General features: G+C 40.4%; 1 protein-coding gene across 2 annotated transcripts; it reads right to left on the reverse strand.

Annotated features, from left to right (window-relative positions):
- Positions 1-10,481: 10,481 nt before the first annotated feature.
- On the reverse strand, positions 10,482-19,012 carry lhx3 (LIM homeobox 3). 2 transcript variants are annotated; one of them, XM_026355942.1, is made up of 6 exons: positions 18,943-19,012; positions 14,304-14,475; positions 13,966-14,168; positions 12,403-12,554; positions 11,118-11,289; positions 10,482-10,915 (listed from the first exon to the last, which is right to left on the reverse strand). In XM_026355942.1, the coding sequence occupies exons 1-6, from the start codon at positions 19,010-19,012 to the stop codon at positions 10,482-10,484; spliced, it is 1,203 nt and encodes a 400-aa protein (XP_026211727.1). The 2 variants fall into 2 exon arrangements, with proteins under 2 accessions (XP_026211727.1, XP_026211726.1); XM_026355941.1 differs by lacking the exon at positions 18,943-19,012 and adding an exon at positions 16,415-16,511.
- Between the last annotated feature and the right edge of the window lie 5,742 nt (positions 19,013-24,754).

Below are 24,754 nucleotides of genomic sequence, written 5' to 3' on the forward strand. Positions count from 1 at the left end.
GAAGATAGAAGAAGTGATTATTAGTAAAGCCTTATGTTTGTGTCATGCCTGTGCGTAGGCTGCGGTGTGGGTCGAGGGTGAATGTGTGTCAGCGTCAAGATCTCAGAAATGCAAAGTAGGCAGGGGCATTAAATAAAAAGCAGAGCCTTCATTGACATGAGAATAATCCAAGCCGTTTTTTTTTTTGTTTGGAGATTTTACCATGCACTTATGTAGGAAGGCAATCTACATATGGGAGTGAATTAAAGAGGTCCAGTCTCTATAATGTCTATTATTCTGAGTAATGTAAAACAGAAGCTGATCTCAACTCCGAGAAACATAAATGAAATGAAAAAATATGCTTTATTTTATTGAATGTGTTTTATTATGGAATTTAACAATTTAGTTAAATACATTTATTTATTTATAAATATATTTAAAAAATGAATGCACAGAATGTCTATACAGTTATTTGAATCAAAAAAATAAATAAAAAATTTGGAAGCATGATTACTTTATTGTGATGCGTTGTGTAACACCATGTACATACTGTAAATGCAAAAATCTCATCTTTGCTTGTGAGCTGGAATCTCTCACAATCATTCAGTGTTTGTTTACCATTTGTCCTGGTGCGTGCATGTTATTATCTTTTCATGCAGCTGTGCATATACTATTATTTTGATATACGCGTCCTTACGTAAGGGCTGTAATCAACAGTTGAGCAGTATTTCCTGCACTGCTTTTCACCCATTTAACAGTTTTCTCCTTCATCCAAAGCTTTGCATTTGAATGTTCAACAGAGAACTGTCCTATATGGATTTTCATATGCTCTGTTTGAGTATCATTTACCTGCTTTCCCTCTCTTGAATAAACAAGGTTAAGACTGTCCACATGCTTTACAGGCATATAAACACTGACACTCACACAGATGCACACCTTTTCTTTTATTAAGGAACTGCCAGACTATAATGTGGAAATCATGCTCTGCTGATATCGATTGAGGAAGGAAGGGGTGGTGCGCTGTTTAGTTGCCACGAGTGTATTCAAACATATATATTTGCGTTGTGTGTGTGTGCGTGTGTGTTTTATGTATTTGTGTGTGTGCGTAAGCTGTACCAGACACTCCAGTCTATTGGATTGAGATTCATTCGCTATTTAAGGGTCAGGGTTCGGGCCACGTGTGCGCTGCATGCCTCACTGATCAATACTGCTGCCACACACCCTGCCTGACCCCAGCATTTTGTCACCATAAATCCCACAGCTCCCTTTTCTCTTTTTTGCCACCCCCCTCCTCCTCTTACTCCTTATTTTTCTCTTCTTAAGTCATTTAAAGAAGTGAAGGAGTCAAGGGGGAGCACTTTGTAAGATCTAAATACACTTAATGTAGCCAGGGATGGTTGTTTGATGGCTGCGGCTCAGAGGCTTAAGTGATGGCCTTGTCTCGCGAGGGATGTGCTGAGGAAGGAATTTGTGTTGCTTGTTGGATGATGGCTCAAATTGTGTGAGGTGAAATGAACCAAACCAATAACAACCCAAATATATAATAATGCAGACGTTATCATGTGAGAAATAAAGTTGACACTTTAGGACTTCCCTGTTCTGCAATCGCAATCATGCACGATACATGCAGACACACAAACTCACACCTATGTAAAAAAATAAAAACACACTGCACATTTGCCCTTCCTTAGTGTCCTTCACACACCCTTCCGCCTGCTCCTCATTCCACACCAAATGCAAACACAGTGCCCCCTTCACCTCCCATGATGTCTGCTCTACATACCTCCCTCCCTCCAACCTTCCTCCTCCTCTCATTCCTTTTCTCCCTCCATCCTTCCCTCCAACTCTGGAGCAGAAGGTGGCAGCTGTCTCACTGTGCAGACATCTCTGCCTGTCTACTTTGATATAGTAGCATAAGGTTTGCCCTATCACCAAGGTCAGGGACGAACAATCTATTGAATCCACTCATAATTATTACAGGTATAAATAAATTTGGAAAGGAGACTGCACCTTGAACTTTGAACCCTTAGCCTCAGCTGAAATTTATCGTTTTGCCATTTTTCCCCTGTTGCTTGGTGACAAAAGGTGTGTTTCTCGACCTCTCCATCTCTCCCTCCTTTGTGGTGTTCGGCCCAGTGTGCAACAAATCCATTAACTGAATGAGTTGGATTCTGTCACTCTGCATATGCAATATTCAGATTTTCAGTTAAAACTGAAACTGTCTTGTTCCATAGAGATCGAACGATTATTGAATAACACAAATGCAAAAGCAAAAATTCATTTTTTTAATAAATGACAGAAACATTTAAATGTAAAGTTACATGTGTATTGAATTTGTAATGTTACTACACCCTCTTAAATATCAATACAAACCCTCAAAACGTATAATGTCTGTCGCCACTTTAATGAAGACATTTATGATTATTTGTCCTCAACTGGAATTTATAGTACCATCATATTATGCTCCATAGTAATTCTGCAATCTGTGACATGAAATTTCTAAATCAGCATCATCACCTTGCCAAATTAGAAGTTGCTGAGCGGCTTTCAGTCGGATATTAGAAATTCGTCACAGTACTGTCGATGGTGTCTTCTGAAAAATGGCGCACAGCGAGAACAGAGCTCTGCTGCTCTCTGCAAAGCAGAAACCATTTCAAATGCTGCATTTAAGCTTCGAAAACAACATGAAACTGTACTTGTGCGCCTGTGTTAACAATAGTTTATAGTCTCCCTCTTGTCTTTGTCCCTGATCCATCTCCACCCTCCCTACCCCCAGAAACCAAATTATAAAATCATCGAGAGCATGATGAGATTGCTGCTCGGTTATTAATCTTCAATAAATACATCTTGACCCAGGGATTAAGTGTATGCCCTCTCCACCCCCTTGTCCTCTCCACTCACTGCGTCCCCTCCTACCCCAACACACACCAGCCTCTCATCTCTCCAGAGATCCTTTGACATGAATTATGAAAAAAAGGAAAGGAAACAACAACCAAGGGTTGAGCGAGAGAAAGGGGCTGGAACAAATGTTCCAACCTAGACTGAGTGTTGGCAACTGATGATGGCGACCTTGGGAGGGGGCCCTCGGCCCGAAGCAGGATTACTTCTTCTCTCTGGGAAAGACAAATAGCATGACTGGAAACACAGTCAAATAATAACCTGAGCCTGTCTGGGACTGATACAATGAACAGATTTACAGACGTGCTGCTTTTCACATATTTACAACATAGTCAAATCTGAAAAACATTTCAGAACACATTAGCACCTTATTAAAAAATTAAACTTCACTCAGCAATGGACAAATAAGGAAACAAATAATGTAGAATTAGATGAGGACCTTTTAACATAAATCATATTGCATTTGTTTATAATAGAAAGCAGAACCAAAAACAGCTTAGAAACTACAGCTACCACCAAAATGAACTGTTAGCTATTGGTAACTTTTGTCTTGTCATTAAATTATCATGTGATAGATATTTTCCTTTCCCTCCCTGCCACAGGTTCTGGCCTCACTCATTACTTGTTGCTCCTCAGACGCAACACCTAATGTGAGAAAGATGAGGGATTGTGATGAGATCAAAATTGTGATTAGATTAAATTAAAGTGTGTGAGAAGCCTCTGTGAACTGCCATCTTTAGCTCTGGAAGTCTGGGCTTTGTGTGAACTCCAGGGCAGTTAGACACGAGTCCTGAAGCCACTCCAGTGTTTGCTTCAGTTCAAAGCTCTGTGAAAGATCGGGTCTCAAGTTTTCTTCAAGGACGTCTGTGTATTAGACTGCACAGCTCCACAGCATGATGCTGCCACCACTATGTCTCACTGTAGGGATGATATTAGCTGAGTGATGAGCAATGCCTGGTGTTCATCAGACATAGTGATTGGAGTTCTGCCAAAAAAAATCCTGTCATGTCTTCAGACCAGAGAACCGGCTGACTATTATTCAAATTAGTTGCTGACTAACAGCATCTTCTCCTATTTCCACATAGAAGTTCTGAAAACTCTGGGACTGTTTTGCCTGATGGCCAGTTGAGTCACAGTGATCTCAAACTTATTTCATGATGATGGAGGCCACTAGGCTCCTGAAGAAACTCAAAGCTTCAGAAATGATTTCAATCTGTTACACCACCACCCTGATCCAATACATCTGATCTAGCATTCAACCAGATTTTGCTCTAATGGAAAACCAGTGCTGGTTGGTTACACTAAGCAGCCATGTTGGCAGCAGATGATAGGTTGCTCTTTGTAAGGTGAGTGTTATATTGTGAAACAATAGCACCTATTAAACAAAGAACTACTGTTTGTTTGAGTGCAGACTTATTTTTAATGAAGTAGACCGACAACAGCTAGCTGGATCATCAGTGTCCTGTTCTCTTTTCTTTTCTCCCCACTATAATAAGTGTTATTGGAATAACACGCTTACTTACAAACATGCAGGACTTGCTCTCCTTGTCTCTCCTCCTCTCCTTTCAACTCACAACTGACAACCAATGGGAGCAATGATTGCTTTAGCTACCCTCTCCTTCCTTTGCCACTTCATCTGCTAGTTAAACTAAGTGATTTATTGCCTCCATCAGCCAGACATTAGAGCAGACTACCAGGAAAACCCTCTTTGATAGTCACAGAAGGCTGTTTTGTTGTCATGTATTTGTGTTTGGTCGGTTTTCTCTTTAACAGACATGGTAGTGCGTGCGCTTCCTCCACTATAACAGAATCTGTTGTTTGGGTTTTCCAAGGTTTGGATGCAGGAATTTGCTCCTGCATGTTTCTGGCTTTCCTTTCCCTCGTGTCACTTAGCGATGACAGCTGAGCAATGGCCTTTTCCGAGGGCCGTGATAATTGAAAAGCGTGATGGCTGGCTGCTGGTGTAGCGACCATCTGTGAGTCTGAGTGGTCTGGTGAGTGTTGCGTTCGTGGGCGGGGAGGTCGAGGGTTGTGCGAGAGCCAGACAGCCTCCCGTGGGGAGCTGTTAACACCTCATAGATTCCAAAAAGCCCTGAGATGGCCCTTTGCAGAGCCAATGCTCCTAATGAGGAAAAGGGTGATTATCTTACTGTGAGGCAAATATAAACTCACATTGTTACGAATCCTGAGGACAGCTTTAAGAAAACAAAACACAGCAGAAATATGCACATGGATTAATATTTTACAATAATAATAATAAAAAATCTCTACCAGTGCATGTGCAAGCATTTTTATTTTATTTCAATGAAGTGTATCCCCTTAAAAAACAAATAATATTGAAATGATTACTAAGTTCAAATAAATAAATAAATCCACATTTGATAATGATTCATTTTAGTCATTAATCAAAACAAATGAAACATGCAAAAGTGCTGGATGCTTTGTATTTACTTAGTATTAAAATGTTTTTCAGTGGTAAAAGGATGTTGTTGTATGTTTTTGTATTTTGGTAATGTACAATAGAAAATATTAATGGATAAAAAAAGAATATATACATATAAATATGTATACAGCTCAAATGAAACTGTAAAGCAGCTGTTAATTATTATGCATATCATGTGCACGCTGCCTGGTTAATGCCTGTATGAAGATTGCATAAAAAATGACAAACATCTAAATAGCAGCAGTGGGAAGAAGAGCTGAGTGATGCATTGGCCCATACATTTCTAATATGAATGTCCCTGAATGCATTTCAGTCAACCATTGCAGACAGATTACCAGATATCGCATTCCCGTCTGAGAATGAAATGAAGAGATAATTATGCAGCTGGTGGATAATGGAGAGGTGGAGCTGTGATAGATTTGATTAAAGTTGTCAGTGAAAACACACGCTAATGACCATGTTGATTAGTTAGATTGCTTTAATGGTGCTGCTGCCATTAATCTACAGCATAAACAAAAGTATCCTGTTGGTCAGTGCTGCATTTGCAGTTTGTGTGCTTGCGTGTGCACCAACATGAAGATACTTTGCATCTTCTGTTTTGTTGCTTTCTCTGTTGCTGTTTGGAAATAGGAATACTTAAAACAAGCCAAATCATAATGCACTACTAATCTTCTTTGCTTTCTTGTTTTCTCATATCTTCTTCATTTCTAGCACCTTTTCCTTTCCCATCTCAGCCTCCACACAGCCATGAAGCCCTGAACACTGGAGGATCTTATTCATTAACAGGTCGCCTTAATTGATTCATATTTGCACCATGGATAAGCCACTGTGCTCCTCCTCTTCTTTCCCCTGATCCCTTCACCCCCACACCCTCCCAAAATGAAAAAGAGCACAGCACAGCTTCCTTGCGTCCACGCATACATTTGCACACACACACACACACACACACACACACACACACACACACACACACACACACACACAAGCCTCCCATCCGTTGCTGCTCCATTAGGTCTGAATTGTGGCCGTGATGTGTAGGACCCAAGGGAGGTGTTATTGTCAGCCCTGATTTACTCAGCACCATCTGACATGAGGCTGGGGGCTTGTGTGTGTGTGTGTGTGTGTGTGTGTGTGTGTGTGTGTATGTGTGTGTGTGTGTGTGTGAGAGAGAAAGAGACAACAGGCGTATCAGGCTTAGAGTCCTTTACAGAAAGGACAGTTAAAAGCAACAGTTTAACAGAAGCTGCAAAGCAACAGGGAACCATAACCGTGATTGAGATCCAAATTTATATTTCATAACTTTACAACGTGAAGTTTGTTTTTATTGTTTTGTTTTTTAATTGCCCACGCTGGTGATTTTATGAGAAATACAATTTTATGTTATGTTATGAATTGTAATTTAGAAACAAAACAAACCTGGAGAGAGCTTAATCAGAGTTTAGAATTATTTGTCAGAGGAATTAACAACTTTGAGAAATGAACAAGTTTTCTGTAAATTCCACAAGCATGTAGTTTAATATTAAGTTAAATATTTTAAATGAAAAAAAAATCTATTGTTGATTAAATTGCTTGTTAGAAAATCTCTTATTATTATTATTATTATTATTATTATTATTATTATTATTATTAATGTTTCTAATGCCTCTGATTTGCAAACCTCAAAGTAGCATTAATGGGCTTATTTCTCTTTATACACTGCCGATAAATGAAGTGACATAGCATTGAAAACTACTGCATAATTATTTTTTGACATTCTGTAGCAATATACAATAAGTTTTAAAGGTGCATGTTGGAATATAACTTATTTAACTTTGTGTGTGCTGGACAAGCCAAAAAACTGCCACACAATAGAGTGGAAATTAAAGAATGAGCTTCTTTATTGTCCCAAAATATGGTCATCTAAATAAAGTGTTTTTACTGAACTCAGCAGCATGTTCACACAGCTATGGTGAGTTTTAGAAGGAGACAAGCCAGCTGTTTGCTGTTATAAATTATCTCTAACATAATCGAATACACCTCCTTGCAGCTTCATAAAGAAGTGCATAAAAAACACTTAAATTCATTTGAAAGTGAATAAATATGATAACAAAATGTCCAAATCTTCCTTTAAATTGTAGTGTTCAAAATTCCACTTGACAATGAGCTCATGCTGTTGATTTTAATTATGAACTAAAGAATCCGGTCTTGACGTAGCCCAGGATCAAGAAAACCACGTGGGATGTCAAGACAGTATCTCAAAACCTTCTGCTCTTCATAGAAACCAGTCTTCCGATTGCTTTTTATTTAGTACATAACTAATCACGTTACTGCTTCATCTTCTGCAGCTTCACATAAGGAGTGAGCTCCCCCCTCTCTGCCAAAGAATGACCTTCAATTACCAATCAAACTTTTACACATAATCCCTCAACCTCACATTATTTTCCCACCACTTATTCACATATTGTGAACCAATCTGCATTCCAGCTCCCTGGCAGCCCATTTTCTGACTTCTACAGCCCATCTGCTAAATTGCACGTTTCCAACTTAATCTAATTGTTCCCTGAGAAAATGGTGGATTTCCAACTTAATCTGAAAGAGTGGAGTGAGGTAATCCCTGTTATTTGCTTAGAAAAGTTCAGTCCATGGTCACCAACGTCTCACACTTGTCATGTGAGAGAGTTATTAAAAAAATAAGTGATTAAGGTGAAGCAAACCATTATGACTAATTATTCACTAAGACAAAATGCAACTACAAACGTCACATGGTTCAACGAATTCAAACACTTTTTAGAGTTTTGAAAGTAGTAGTTTTAGCAAGTGGTCAGTTGGTCTGCCATGCTTTCTTAATGAGTGAAACTGAAGTACAATTAACAGCTTAAACTTTTAAACTAAGTTCTTCCTGTTTGCTCTGACTGTGCAACAAATCAGCCCGTCTAACCCCAAAGACAAACAGCGCAGTAAACTGACCACAGTGGATATGGTAGGAGATTAGCACAGCCTTTGACACTTCACTCTCACCCCCTGACTGTCTCTGCCAAACACTCTTTGGATCAGGTTACACACCTGTCGCTTTTGCGAGGCAACAGTGATACCTGCCACTCAGCTGGAAGGATTCCGCTGAATATCCTGTCTGGCGTTCCTTTTCGTGTTCAGGGAACCTGAGGAGCGGTGTGGGCAGCCATTACTTCTGGAGGAAGCTGAAGGCTGCATTCTAAAATAACAGGCCTGAGCACAGGACAGGTTTGAGGACCTACTTACAATCAGCAGAATATTCTTACAGTACGGCACATAAACACTCAATTTGCAAAATTACCCCTGATTATCATGAATCATTTGAATTGCTATATGTGCTGCTTAATTTAATGTGTGCCTGTTTATCACAATGTTACTGCATGTATCACTGTTTAATATATCAAGACAGGAATATAACTATGATTACAGGGGAGTAAAAAAGTAACTCCCTCAAAGATGCCACAAAATGTGATGGATAAAGTGATATGGCATTAACATACTTGATAATTATAAATAAAACTGTTCTAAGTACCAACTGTACTGAACTACAGAGTAATTTTTGTGATGTTCAAAATCAACAAATCTGACCTGAATTCAGCAGCCATTGAAATACGATGTCCTGCAATTAGTTTTCGGTTCAACAGTTAAGCGGTTGTAGAAACACTCTGCAAATTGCTTAGAGATGATGGGAAGACACAGCCATAAATATCCAGGAGAGGACACGTTCATAAATAAATAAATAAAAGCGGCTTGTTTGAAATGTGACAAATGATGTAAGGTAGAGATTAAACTTTAAAGTCGCTCCACCATCTGCATCTACGTAATGTTAGGGTGTTTGCACACATACGTTTGAGAAACGAATATATATGCATGCAATTGCACATGCACGCATTCATGTGCACACTCACACACACACACACATACACTGTTTAATCTATTTAATTGAACCTGACTTTGAATAACTACACAAATGAGGACATTCACAAGGGGCACTTGATCCTTCCCTCTTCTAATGGATTGGAGATTCCTTTCCCATAGGGGCATTTGTGCAAACAAGACCCAGTAATCTCTGAATTGATGAGTTGACTCTCTGTCTGCATCAAATTTCTCCACTAAAGAGCTGTTGAACTCCTGATACAGTGTTGGTAGTTAGCCAGAGACTCAATTTGCCGAAACAGAACTGTGGGCTCACTCTGGTTTCATACACAGGATGTAAGATATCCGATAATTTTGTTGGCTCATGTTTCTTAGCATTGACATTATATTTCCAAAAAAAATTGTGTCACAAATTTGTGATAGTTTTACTCGAATGCACTGTTCACTCATTTGGTCCACAATTTTGTAGCCAGAAAGGATTTAACTCCATCTTGATTTCGATGACAAATTTATTAAAGTCCTGCTATTTCATCAGGAATCATCATCAGCATCATCGCCAGAGGGAATAAATAAGACATAAAACATTTTCCACATAAACAAACCTATACAAGAGACCCCGCAGGCAACAGCAGTTCTTCCTCGGGGCTGTTTTCAGTAGAACAAAATGAACGAGATACATCTGACAACACACAAATGCATAGAAGTAATTGGACCCCTAGGTACCATTTAAGACAACATCTACATTTTTGCCTACATCCCTGTTGAAGAATGTACAAAGTCCTCATATCTGGGTTCTTATTCATGTCCAAGAAGGGAACTGTATAAAAATAAAGTCTCCACAATGATAAACCATTATATTTGTATATAGACATTTGGCAACAACTAGACATTTAAAGACTCTGAACAATGAACTGACTCCTGCACCTGAACACCCTGTAGAAAACAGACAGGCACAGGAAGAGATGACAATCGTAGCGGGGGGGTTTGTGGTCTTTACATTGTTCTGAAATAGCTTTTAGAGGTATGTAAAAACTGAACGTTTTTCAGTGTCCCTTCATTTACAGATACTTTTATGACTGAGGGACGATTTTTAGGCCAAGTGCTTTCAATAAAGAATATTCCCTCCTTCCCACCATCTAGATCACAGATATTTAAGTGAGCTGTTAATCATATATTGGTGACACCCAAAGACAACAGTCAACTAGTCCTTTTACACAATCACTGTCCTGTTCCTAAAATCCAACAAAAGACACAGAAAACAAAATAAAAAGGAAAAAGTCTTGATATTGTCCAATCAAAACTGCCCGTGGTCCACTTCATCCAACCAGGAGGCAGGACTGGCAGGAAAGTCTGGGTATCCTCCACTGCTGCCCGTCGAGAGGTCTGAGCTGGGGCCATTGGCCGCCCCCATGGAGACCCTCACAGAGGGGTTGATCCCAGGCCCGCTGCCCTGGCCGATAATGGAAAGGCCGGAATCAGGGTAGACCAGGCTGGAGATGAGGGGCTGGTGTCTGGGTAGCGCCTGAAGTGGCCCCGGTGACTGAGGTAGGCCGTAGGGGCTGTTGGAGCGGATGTCGTGGAACTGGTCTTGAGAGGGGAGGACACCATGCTCCAGGGGGAAGGAACTGTGGTTGTTGCCCCCTTGGCGGCCCCCCATGGCTGGAGAGGACTCACTCAGGCTGCTGTAGATACCATTAGTGTGGCCAAGCTCTGACATGGGTGGTTCATCTGTGCAACATAGACAAAAAGATAGAATGGAATTCATTCACGATTAAAGTTATTTATTTTGCTTCTTTCTAGGCTGCTGAGGTTTTTGTCAGTGCAGACTTGCTGCATTAGGAAATGTGCAGGTGTACGAAACAAGTAGCTGAAGTCTTATGATTAGAAGTCAAAGAGGCCACTAGTGTTCATTCTGTGTGATTAACTGTACCTGTGAAGGACACCTCTGCGTCACTGTCCATTCCCTCCTCCTGGATGCTGTCCTTGTCAGATTTGGAGCTTCCTCGTGACCGCTTCATGTTGCGGAAATACTGCCCCCACCTCTGCCGGCCAGCGTCTTTCTTCAGCCTTTTCTCTTTAGCTCGCCTGTTCTGAAACCAAACCTGGACAGCAAAAAATAAAGAAAGAAATAAGTAACATTTTCTCCTGTGGTAATGGCTTTAAGTCACATTTGAATGCCGTAGAGCAACGTCTCAAATTGCATAACAGAAATAAAGTTTTATTTGGTTCAAATTAAAAAACTACAGTCTTAATTTTGTTGAGTACATTACTGACAAATCCCACCCTTAACAACCGTACATACAGTAACTGTTAATAACTTAAAATGTCTTTCTCATGTCATCATGCCTTCAATGCACACGCAAAGTGCTCCACATCCAAAGTCATCTTCTCGTAATGCACATTTCAAGTATTAAAATAAAATTAAGTTTCAAGGACTGTCTGGACACCGCTCACCTAACCCTATAACACAGCGACACGGAGCAGTAATCCAGGGCCCAGTGTCCTCTTCTAGATTTATCACGCATTTAATTAACTGCACGACAACTACAAGTCATCCTCACCCGAGGGAGCAGACAGGTTAGCGCACCGCTGACTTAAATTATCACATTTTTTCTTTATCAACGTTTAATCTGATCTATAAATTGTTGCTTGGTGGAACACAGTGCGCGTTCAGTAGTGTATGTGGTCCAAAATCCCACTTCTTGAAAACATCTATGATATAAGACACAAAATGTATTTCTTGTTAATTGTATCGTACATACAAAATGAATATAATTCAGTCCCAAGCACAAAAAGCACTTCTACATTCTCCTTAATGACATTCCACCCTGCGTGAACCCCTTTCACCTCACCCCTTTCACTGAATAATGAGGAGCATTTTAGTGGCTTCCAGCTCTACTTTTGTCCTTGCAAATAAAACAATATATATGACCACCACCTAGCAACCAGCGTGAGGCTCGTCGGCAGCAGACAATATGCAAGGGGCCCTCTCAGAATTGTTAACGAGCTTGCACTTAAACCACGCTGACTTTCATGTGGACTTCATTTTACTCCATCTAGCTGTAAATTTGCCACCAGTACCCACTTCCACACACACACACACACACACACACAGTTCATGTAGTGGACTTGTGCCGATTCAGGCACAATAGTCTTTTGATAATGAAGCCAAGACACTAATGGAAAAGTCCTTAATGGATAATAAGCTACTTTACCTGCACTACCCGCATGTCCAGTCCTGTTTCTGATGATAGCTGCTCTCGAACATGGCGGGCAGGTTTGGGTGAGTTGTTGTAAGCATTCTTCAGGGTTTCCAGCTGTTTAGCAGTGATGGTTGTGCGTGGCCTTTTTGCAGTTGAGTCTGCCTCTATAAAAATGCATTAACATAAAACAATGTAAGTAAATAAGTTAAATTTGCATCCCTACCAAATTTCTGGGCTTGAAGTTTCAATAAAAATGCTCACTTACAAACATGGTACTATCGTATTTTCTTTCTTTGTCATTGCTGTTTCTAATACACACATTTATAATAATATATTACAAGAAATCGGTTCTCCTATAGGTGGGGGTCAGTAACATAAACATTTTAACACTAACTGCATAAAACAGCATATATAATACACAAGTTTGTAATTTTACATAAATGGATATATTTCCCCTGTGCCTATAAACCAAAACCTGGCATCCTGTGCATAATTGCATCATGTCCACAAATCTGTTGGCCAGCACAGCGAAATACAAAACCATCATCCAAATGGATGCTGCCCAAGTAATTGCACCCTCTCATTAGTAAAATAAACGTGTGTGTTTTTTGCGAAAACTTAGTGTTAACTCGCTGCATAAATCAGCACTTGGTGCAGGGCAGTAAATTCAAATAAACAGATGGGAAGATAAAACCTGACCATGGCCAGTCTGCTCTCTACAGAGCACAGCACCGGGTTCTCAGTGAAGTTATGTGCTGTTGATAGACTGTTGATATTAAACGAGGTATCTAATGAAACCGTGTGTAGCAAAAATCTGAAACTCTCATGGCAGCAAAGTATTTTGTTGTATTTTGAAGTCCTACAAATAATTTATTTTAAAGAGATACACTTGCAACAATAGTTTAGAAAAACACAGATGAATGCTTTCACATTTCTGTTATGCTGCAGATGTTAGAGATAGAAATTATATTTTCATTGGGATATTTGAAATCTTAAATTGTTTGTTTAAAATCTGTAAAATAAGTAACAGATTTTAACAAATACAAAATAAAAGTTTATAATCAATCTAACTGACCTTTTTCCTATTTTATCTGTATATCTTTATGTTCAAACCTAATTACTGTTAACATGCATAAACAAAATGTGATTTTTGTATTTAATGCAAATATTTATATAGTAAAGTAATTATAGGAGCTTTATTTTCTATTTGTAGTCATGTAACTAACATTAATGAACCAGGATAAATAATTTTAGCATGTGTGTGTCCACAAGAGTTTCTGAGGCACAATAATAAGAGTTATTGAAAGCTGATTCCTTTAAGTGCACAGTGCAAGTGGAAGCCTCTGGGACTCCACTTTATGCAGTTTGTTATCGATTGGGTTGCGGGCAACGATGCAATTAGCGCAGGTGGGTCAAAGTTTATGGGTGACCTCATTGTCACGTCAAACACACAGCTCAAAGCAGGTGATTAAGGAACGGGTACTTTCTGTGCAACATGTGCGCGCCTGGTTAGTTTTAGGGCAACAACAGAAACACGGAGAGAGTCGTTTCAGCTGGTGGCTGGTCGCGGCTCACCTCTCTGTTTGGCGGTCTCGTAGTCGGCCTTACAGACCAGCCTGCTGTCCTCCATCAGATAGTACTCGTCGCCTGTGGCCAGCTGCCTCTTGCACACGATGCAGGCAAAGCAGTGCAGGTGATAAACGAAGTCCTGCGCTCTCCTCACCACCTGTGTGGGCGGTATCCCCTGCTGACAGGCTGCGCATTTGGTCCCGAATCTCCTTTTGGAAAATTAGAGATTTGCCATGACTAGCTATATAATAACTTTCCAAGACTCAAATAAACAAGAGGGGAGATGTTGTGCTTAAATATGTCTTTAAAAGAATTGGGATTTATTTTTTTTGAAAGCTACTCACTTGAAGAAATCCTCCTTGCAGTAGACGCTGTCGCCCCTGCTGAAGCACTTGTCCGCCAGTTGGGCCTGGCAGTCGCTGCATTTCAGGCACTTGCTGTGCCAGTGGCGATCCAGCACTTTGAGGATGAAGCGGTCCACGATGTGTTGATTGCAGCCGGCACACACTGGAATTTCTGCAGGAATCGTGAGACATGTTTATTGTTCTTAATAAAGACACTAACCACACCTAAAATAATCATGTCGATGGTTACACCCGTTTCATTAGGCAAACTTTACAGCTGAAATAATGTTTGTCTGACCGCTTTCTTTTTCTTTGTGTCTATTTTATAATATTTAGGTTCTTTTAAACGGTTGAACGTTTGGTCATTTCATCGTTTAAAAAAATATTTCATAAAACTAAAAATATGTAGATATTAATATTATAAATTAATGCATTCTCCAAATGTAGTAAAATAATGTAAAAACTAGAAGCAGATATTTAATGGAAATTGGGAACAAAGTGTAATTACGCAAATAAATGATCAGGCTCAGTAACAAGTGGTGGCTTAGTAAAAACAAACCACATAAAGCTGTTCTAAAAAGGGGAAAACGTGTTTTTTTCCGGAAATATTAGTGAGTGAAGTGTTCGAACATCTGACCAGTTATATCAGGGACTGTCTGTATAATACAGCGGTGGATCCATGTGTTTTGGTGCATCGACTCCGATAAACTCCGAGATCTTGGCCCTTAGCTGCATGTGATCGACAACGAAATGCATCTGGTCACCACAAACACGAATCCATAAAATAAATAAACGTTTCATTTCACATGTTCGTTTGCTTCCTCAGTCATTACGCCTACATTTTTCTTGAACCACTACTGTATTTAGCCATATTTGCATCACATGTAATACGTTTAGGATTCAAGCGCTGTTCACAAAACCTTTTCATGACGTGTTATCATAAGCATGCGTGTCGATAAAAATTCAAACATTGCTTTAATAACGTAAATTAAAAAGATACATTATTCTCAGAAAATAAAAACATTCAACTTGAGAGCGCCATGCATAAACACCGATGGCGATGGGGGTCGTCGTGTGCGTAAATCCAGTTATGCAAGTTCTGAGCATTGTTATATAAGCATTCTAAAATTCTAAATGATGTGTATAAGTTTAAAATTAATATGTCATTAATCAAATAGTGATCAAGTGATTATTATTTCGTCCTGTAAATGTGTTTAACTGGGAAGAGTTAACATTTACGCACGGGCATTTTCTGGCGCAACAGGCCCACGGTGCAAAACGACTCAAAACTCAGTTTGAGACATTTTTACCAATGTTCCCTAAATCAAAGCGTCCTAGGCATTGTAATAAAATAAATAAACAAAACCAAAGAAATAAACAAACAAACAAACAACAACAGAAGTTAAATAAGGACAACTGAAATGCCGAGTAAGATGTCACCAGGCCTCTTTATTACTAATTAAAAGAAGCTCAACCACTTCATATTCCATCCGTGCAAGGAATCGCGTTCCTATTGTTCAGTTGTGGACAATTCATGAAACATTAAGGAGCCATTTCTACCGGCAAGTGCGGTGGGAAGCCACGTGAAGAACAGGTGTATCCAGGTCATCATTAATTCAAAGCGCTCTGTAAAACTAGAAAACTGCGGCCTAGAGTCGCACGGTACAAACCAAGAAGGTGTCCAGACAAATGACTCTCTTTCTGGGGAAAATTCAAATAACAGACGCATAAATATTCAAATCGGAACATTTTATATTTGAATTTCCGTAAAGAAAACAGTGGAAATACGAAATTAGCCGTCACGACAGAAGTATAATACACCTTACATCCGTTTGCTATTGTGCTCTCCAACATGCACAACCTTAAATATGTGTGGGTGAATTTCATATCAACACATAACATATCGAAATTTGAACGATTCATTCATCAAAATCTAAAAGGTAAAAGTTGCATTGCCGAGATCAAAAGCAACAGAAGTGGGGCATGCGTCTCAGCTGTAAACCTGCACTTGGTGCCACAGGCACAGTTAAAGGCCCATTTCGACGCGCCACAGTGATGCGATCACACACAATCCACACTAAACGAAACACAACACGGTGACTGTGGGTTACCTTTCCGTAACTCCTCGCTGTGCGACAGCAAAGCAAGAAGCATCTCCGCGTTATTCGGTGCCTCTTTTGAGGAGTTGCGCTCAGCACGTCCATCCATGGCTCATCGTTTCTGGCCTACATGAAGGCAAACTGTCCTTTTGTTTGTCATGTATCCACATTCACACACCAAACAGGTGTGTGTGTGTGTGTGCGTGCACGGGCTCCAAAGCGAGCACAAGCGCGCCGTGAGTTGCTTTTATGCTTCACTGTGCTGAAGCCAGTGCAGGATTAAGCTGCGCCGTTTCCTGGGCGACAGGGAGATAGATTAACATCACCTACTGATTCCCTTACCCGGAAGAAAAATAAACAGGCGGTGATGCGGGGAAACCAATGGAGTGGCAGCGTGAGGTGGGAACGTCACTCGGAGATGCGTTACAGGGTTGTAATCTATTACTTTCCAAACAAGAGAACAACAACGACTATCAAACATTATTCACTTTTCTTCGCTTCCTCTTTTAATTTAGATCCAAATGTGGAAACATTCACTTTTTTCCAACTCTCAAATGACTTTTTTCTCTCTGTTTTTCATCATCAGGCCAACACGGGACGACGTGACGACATAAAAAAGGGGAAAGAAAGAAACATGGTCGAGCTGTAAATGCTCTGGATCTGATCATAACAGCTGTTTCCATACCGAAGGAGATAAACGTGTCTCGTGTTAGAAGCCCAACAAAGCATCTGTGGAATAATAAATAGATGCTCAACATCTCCGTGTGAAAGCTGGACTGACGTGACAGCAGCATCTAAATCTGACACAATAAAACAATTGTTAATTTATTATGTAAAACGATGAACATCTTGAGGATTCCTCTAAGGACTCAAATTTAATTCAGTTTCCATGCATGAAAAAAATAAACATGTTTATTTTTCCTTATCTCTTTAAATGAAACTAGAGTTGGCCTTACATTTAAAATACATTTAAAATATTATATTATTATTATTATTATTATTATTATTGGGTTGTCATTTATTCGTTGTGGTATTAGTGGTAACATGCAAAAATACATGTTTTAGATTTAATACTTGTTCTTATAGGTTTTTTTATCTTATCAGATCTTAAAGAAATGATTACACACACACACACACACACACTTCATCTCATGCGTGTTGAGTGCTCAAAGACAAGTGTTTATTTAGGGGAGAGATTGGCTGTTCAATAACATGTTGATCGGACCAACACCCCAGTGACTTTTATTGACACTGATCTTTGGCTCAAAAGAGCGCCTGGGGAAATCAGCGGTAGTGCCACAGCGGCCCCGCTCCGCTGATGAATTTAAAATCAATGCCCTATTTGCCTGTATTTCAGGAGGTATAAAAAACGTTTTGGAGAAAGGTGCGGGGTTCACGGGTGGCCCTCTTACTTTTCAGCTTTGTAATAATGTTTATGTCATATTGATCAGTCACTTTTGAAGGGGGTGATCCTGGAGGTAATGGGACAACAAAGCGATAAAACGGCCATCAGAGACAGGTCAGTCCCGGGAAGATAAATCCCCGTTTGTCCTTAGATTGTTTTTGTTTGTTTGAGTCGGTAAAAACTGAATTTAGTTCAAAGTACCAGGGTGATTAAATGTATGATATTATTTCAAGTATTACTTTCGAGGGTTTTATCTCTTTGTTGCGAATCAAATAACCTAAAATGAAAAAAGGTTTTCAGGTTAAGTGACCACTTGCTTAAACGAAATGAATTCTGCCTCCTGCAACCAGAACGCAGCAGGTGAAAAGAGGCCAAACTGAGAAATGAGATATAAAATGTGCCATGTTTCCCCTGTGAGTGGCAGAAATATTTGCACAAATGAATAATTTGTGCATTCATCTCTGTGAAGTTGTCTCCATTTCAGACTCCACCAACACCGTCACTGTCGACCTCAGGTGTCCCACCTGTCGGGGCAGGAATGTGACACCTGTTGATCAGTTCATGTCGCCGGGGAAGCGACAGGGAGCAGCTCGGCACCTGCTGGCCGCAGAGAAGGCTGCTGTATCTCCGGGTCCGGTGCTCTCTCTGTCTCCCTCTCTGTCTGTCTGTCTGTCTCTCTGTCTGTCTCTCTCTCTCCCTCTAACCGCTCTCGTGACAACCACAGGCGGCGGTGTGAGATGACAGCACTCGCACAACATCTGTTAGTGTGATTCTGCAACAATGAAGCCTCATTACGGATTCATAACGTCTCCCACACGCAGCGCACAAGACGCGCCTGTGAGCGGCCAGCGGGCCTCTGCAGGCTCCTCTGCAGGCTCCTCTGCAACTTTGACAGCTTCTTCTCGCTTTTCCCATTCGCCTGGAGGCCAGAGACACTTTAGGAAGTTCACAGTTTACCAAGGTTCACTCCCACCTCCCACCGTCCCGCTGTGCTCATTTGCTGCGTTATCCTCACTTTCACGCCTAATTGTAACTCATTAGCGCATCAATTAGAAGCCGGTGCTTCCTGAATATCACAGATCACAAAATAAATGAATGCACAATCACAGGTAAATTAGTGAAACCGGCTTCTTACCTTGGCCTGAAGTGTACCGGGAGAAATTCCCCGTGTTTTGACAACTTGATCCCGGGTGTTCAAGCAGCATTTTTAAGATGCTCTGATGCTCCAACAGCGCCGAAACACACACACACACACACACGTGTGGATAAACACAGCCTAGGAAGACTGCTGATTGCACAGGGAGGATTCAAACTGGTGGACGTATCCTCTCAGGGGTGAGCTGAGCTCTGTTCGATGGCTGCTCGATGTGTGAAAAGTGTTAAAAAGCACCTCCGTCGACCTTTTTCCTGTCGTCAGCCACCGTGAACGGAAACTTTGAATATTCATCAAGTTGCTCTTTGATTCCGCGTTGAGAAGCTCGAGGTGAGAGGTGGAGACGGCTGGTCAAAGGGGGAAAAGCGTGTGACCATCAGCACCGTGAGCTCAACTGATGGGAGTCGTGTCGTCTGCGGCTTCACTAAAAGTGAGCGGCGGTCAGTGCTGCCTCTGTCCAGGGTGCTGAAAGGGGGAGTTTCTCTAAAGAAGGTGGAGGCGTGTGTGCTGCTCATACACCCCCCGTGGTTGTCTTTGAGCGCGCTTACACACACACACACACACACACACACACACACACACTTGCCTCCCTCCTCTTTCTCCTTATCTATATTGTAGTGCACGTGTCTGTCTTTCAGTGCGCACAATGGGGCAATCGGCCGCTGCTTGGGACATTGTTGTCAGTCGTTTCCATCGCTGCGTCTCTCTTTTGTCTGTTTAAAAATAGACCGCATCGCATTAATGATACAAGTGGTTGGAGTGTATTTATCGTATATGTCAGCCTATATGTAGACTGGAAGGATTCTACAAAGCACATCCTCAGTTAGTGACTTTTAAATGAAAATAAATAGGTGAAGAGGGAAATAGCATGACGACTTACACATATCACACAGCCCATTATAAATATAGCCATGGTATACAAGGAAACCATCATCTTTTAATGTACATTCCTCTTTGCAATTCATAAATGCATTCTTCTTATAATTATTTTCTATAATTTCTGATATCCACTTTAAGCCAGGCAGCTATTTGGCTGAGTGCCACGCCACATCCCTTTGACTTTGTACCAATCACCACCACAAGGCACAAAACTGTTCTGACATACATACAGCTTTGATTCAATTTTACTAGCCCAGCATGCCAGCCCACAAGAGCTGTAAGCCAATTAGACCTGTGCTGTTAATTAGCCTCTCAAACTTGGACACAAATCCGCTGGCTTTTTTTCTTTTCTTATGTTGTGACCCTGTCTCCCAAACCTCCTCTGTCCTGCAATCACGATGACAAATATTTGAAAAAACAATATCCAGTGGATGGTTGTTTTCATGGACGAGAAGCAAGTTTTTATGTTTTGTTGAGCAGTAATCTCGGGTCAACAAGTCAGTGTGGATCTTTATGCAGATTAAGGGCGAACTGTTTATAAATCTGGAAGGAGTTGTACACAGCAACGAGGATGCTAAAGCCAACGCAGCATCAAAGGAGCTTAGACTACATGCACAAGCACAACAACAGGACTGCTTTGCTTTTTCTCACATCCGCCATGAGAAGAGAGCCTTCTCAGATTGCCTTTGCTATTTGTCAGTCCACTGTGCACATTTTGTTATCCCCTTGTGTCTTGCATGTACATTATGTCGAGTCGAACCCGCCGAAACATGCCAAGGCTTTTATCCTGTTTTTGTTTGTCTTTCATGAAACACAGAGCATCATCACAGAAAATGACTAAAGCGTTTCCACACCTGGGTCCTACTTGAGAAAGCAGCTGCAATCAGCCGGTAATGGTGCTCCATGAAGACTCAGCCTACCGGGCCTATCAGAACTTGATTTCTGACCTTGAATATGAACAGGTTCAACAGGCTCACAAGAGCCCTGTGGATAAGGGTTACTTCAAAAGAACAGACAGTACAGACACACGAAACCTACGTCTTCCTTCAAGTGGGGGCACTTAGCAGAAAAAGAGAGTGGAGTTGTCTTTTGAATACAAAGTTTTACTCAGATCTGTTTGGTTTCATGCATGATAGAAAACAAGCTATTTTCCATTAAAATTAATTCAGCTGAAGCAAAGACACATAGTGATCCCACCTTTGATGAAACATTAGCGTTGCATTTCCTGACACCACAGTCTGATTCAAGTTACAGTTACCAACCATAGTTAGTGAAAAAGTAACAAAATCAGACAATATATATTATTTTTATCTAGAAAATACGCTTAGAATTGGCTAAAAACTGAATGGTGTTATAGAAAACAAAACTATCATCATTTGAAATTTTTCTGTTTGTGCTATAAATATGGACAGAAGACAGATCTCAGCTCTACTCCTCAGACATGAGGAACAATTCCATGTCCTGAATTGTGTGCATATATACGAATATACGTCATGCTTGTGTGTAACTTTTCATGCACAGCTGAGTTGGATGACCGAGTGTTATTGTGGGGGGTCCATGTGCGCCCATGCCACCCCTCTGACACCAGGCTGCCATTGTGCTCCTGTCACGATCAATCATGTCCTCCAAAGACTGGCCTTGTCCAGGAGGGAGGGGACCAATCACATGCCTCATTACCCTGGCTTGGTTACTCCTAAGCAAAGTAGTCCCAGGACACCTCAGCCTGTTGCTGTCTGGAGAGAAAGAGGAAGAGAGCAAGTGTGTGCAAAAAAGAGAAAGAGTGGAAAAGCATAACAAAGGCGGCAGGAGAAGAGCATCTGAATCCTAAAAATAAGTCGTTAGGTCTGAATCTGCTGCTACAGTGATCCACACATTTTTTACTACATGTGTGGATCCATTTGAAATGGAACAACAGGACTTTACAACATTGTTGACCAAAAAAAGTTCCAAAAACGTGGCCTCAAACACTAACCAACATCCGTTTACTGTAGGTAAAGGTCTCTGTCTGCATCCCCTGAGCAACCAGCCTCTAGTTTTCAACCATAGCGATCAACTCTCATTGTTTTGAAATGGCTCCATCTGGCAAGGTTTCACTGACCAGGCCAGCCATGGCTCAGTCCCCCAGCAGCTGGCTAAACTGCCCAACCGCTTGGTCTTTGGAGTAACCGACACTCTCCGGTGGCTTTGCCCCTCTAACACACACACACACAACAACACATGAGGCTAACTGTCCTCCGGTCTGCCAGTCTTGGGGTCAGCTGGCTGGAGTTGAGGAAGGGGAGGGATGAATGCTGGAGGGAGAAGAATGGGTGAGACCATTCAGTCCTTTGTTTTTCACCCAGGAGGACTAAAGAAATGGACCTAAAGTGTTTCATGCACACTGTAAAACTGTGAGCTGATTTCTGGATATTTAAAGAATTAAATGACATAACTGACAACATAGCACGAGCATTTAGATCACTAATTCACCCTGCTTGTTATCAATTATGGGCTTAACTCAACAGCTGGCCCTTAAGAGTTGAATGCAGGTTTCATTATTTGTGCACAAGGGTCTACTCTAGGCTAAAAAGGCTGCCACCTCTGCCCAGCATCAGTGTCTTTGAATATTGATATGCTAATGATGAACAACACAGGAAACAATGTCTTACTGCTACCACTGGAGACCAGTACAATGGCTCTTCAGTCAAGCTTTGACACTTTTACCACCCAACATGTGTCCCTAGTTTCATGCTCAGACAATAAAGGCCAGCAACTGTCCATCCATTTATATGGGGGTTGCTGTTAGCCAGTTCTGACGCACCGTCTGGGGACCCAGTTGGTTGTGTTGTGTTTTACCCGTCTTTGTAAATGGTGGGAAATATCAGTTTTTTTTTTAAAGCAATGATAAGCCACCCTAGAAGCAGACATAATGTCTGGGAGGTCAGAGTTCAAACCTCTCATGCAGGCCTGCGGCTTGACCTAGCTTGCCTTTACAGATGTTGGTCTGCTGTGGGATCTGGTTAGTAGGTGGTTTATTTTGGTAGAAAAAGTAACTGGAAAAATAAGGAATTGTAAAGAGCTTACTGGTGATCTGAGCTTTACACAGCTTCAAGTAAGTTACAGTATGTCAAACTAATCAGCTTTAGAAGCCTTGATATAACATTTATATTGTGTTGCATAATAACATTTTTTGATGAAAAAGAGGCAAAGATGTTATTGAATTCATGTTGAATTTATATAAACCGTATCCGTGTATGCTAACTGAATTTTATTTTTATTCCAGAATATGTAGCTTTTACAAGTTAGATTCTTCTGTATTTAAAATGTCCAGTTAACACTAATAGACAAATTAATGGTGTCCACATTCTTACCCAGTCATTGCTGCTGTGGCTACCAATAAGTGGACAGTGGAGTTATTTTCCAGCAGCTTGTATTTGTTTCTCTGGAAATGTGTCAGTATTTTTAACCCATTTTTTTATAGTCTACAACTGCAACACTGGATATTTTAGTATTTAAGTGATTCTGCTATTTTTGTCCCCAAATTGATGACATATTTGGTCAATAAATAAATAAATAGACACTTCAGCATGCAGAATTTGCTGTCCAATTACAAGAAACTGGAGGAAAATATTACAAACTGATGCACTGAAATTCTTTGTGAAGGTTTGAGAAGACCCGTGCTAGTTTCTTTCTACTGAAAAATTGCACTTAAACTTTTCGTCTGAAATTAACATTTTAAATAAATCCATACAGTTGTCATGCAAAATCCAAATCTTCATACATTTTAATAAATTAAAGTCAATAACGTGCAATGACACACATCTGGTATTTTGATTTGTAACAGGTGTAAATACAAAATGCAACCCTGGGATTTCTGGTCCCACGATAGACACTAGCACTATAACATGTACTGATAGGCTTTTAAGTAAACAACTGTAATATTCCATATTATTGTGATGCATAATATTGTGCAGTGATTTGCATAAATACTGCAGATGTGAGATTATTTGAACACAAAGTTATTGTGTATTGTGTTATTATTATTCACACAGAGCTATTAAAAAATGTTCATGAAAACATCAGTATTTTGTTTTATGCGCACAAAAAATAGCTAAAACTTTGCATAAACTTTAAATAAACCACTGACAAATGGTTTTTCATTGTAATGTAATTTTCACACACCTTAATAATACGTAAGCAATGCATTACAAATAATTGTTAGTAAATAAAAACATAATGAATCATCCAAGAAACCATGGCTCAATTTAAGGTTGTTGTTTTTTGTGGGCTTTTTAAGAAGGTTGTGTGTGGCAGTAATTGCTTTCATAAACTTCCAATTTCTTTTTGGTCATTTCCATCTTATGTTACTTATGTTATATCCACGTTTCAGAGTCTCCACTCTTCCTCACCATTGTATCCCGTTCTTTCACCACGAGCAAGTGGAAAGTATAGACACTGATTAGCAAGTGTACAAGGCAGCAGCGACCTCAAATGATGAATGTAATCATTCTGCTACGAAATGAATGTATTTATTATTAGTAATTTATTTCCTGATTAATCATACTCCACGTCAGAACATGTCAGACAACCAGCCTGCAATTACTATCATGGGGTCAGCTGTTTAAAAGCTGGCATTTATCAAAGTGTCGCTATTAGATGTCATTATTGCTGAGTTGGCTGGGATTTGGTAAATTAGAAAACAATTCATTAGGAGCATTGTACAAAGCACACATCCTGGGGGAAAACACATAAATACATATTTCCTTGAATTTTAAAGAACTGAACAGTTGCAACATGGTCTATTCTTTTCTCTATGATTCAGTCACATAGGGGGCCTTAGGCAAGACCTCCTTATGCTCACCCTACCTTTGCCCTGTACCTCGTAAGTCACTTTAAAAATTACTAAATGTAAAATGTGTGCATTTGGAGTTCTGCA

The sequence above is a fragment of the Anabas testudineus genome, chromosome 12, assembly GCF_900324465.2.
Source record: "Anabas testudineus chromosome 12, fAnaTes1.2, whole genome shotgun sequence".
NCBI classification, from domain to species: domain Eukaryota; kingdom Metazoa; phylum Chordata; class Actinopteri; order Anabantiformes; family Anabantidae; genus Anabas; species Anabas testudineus.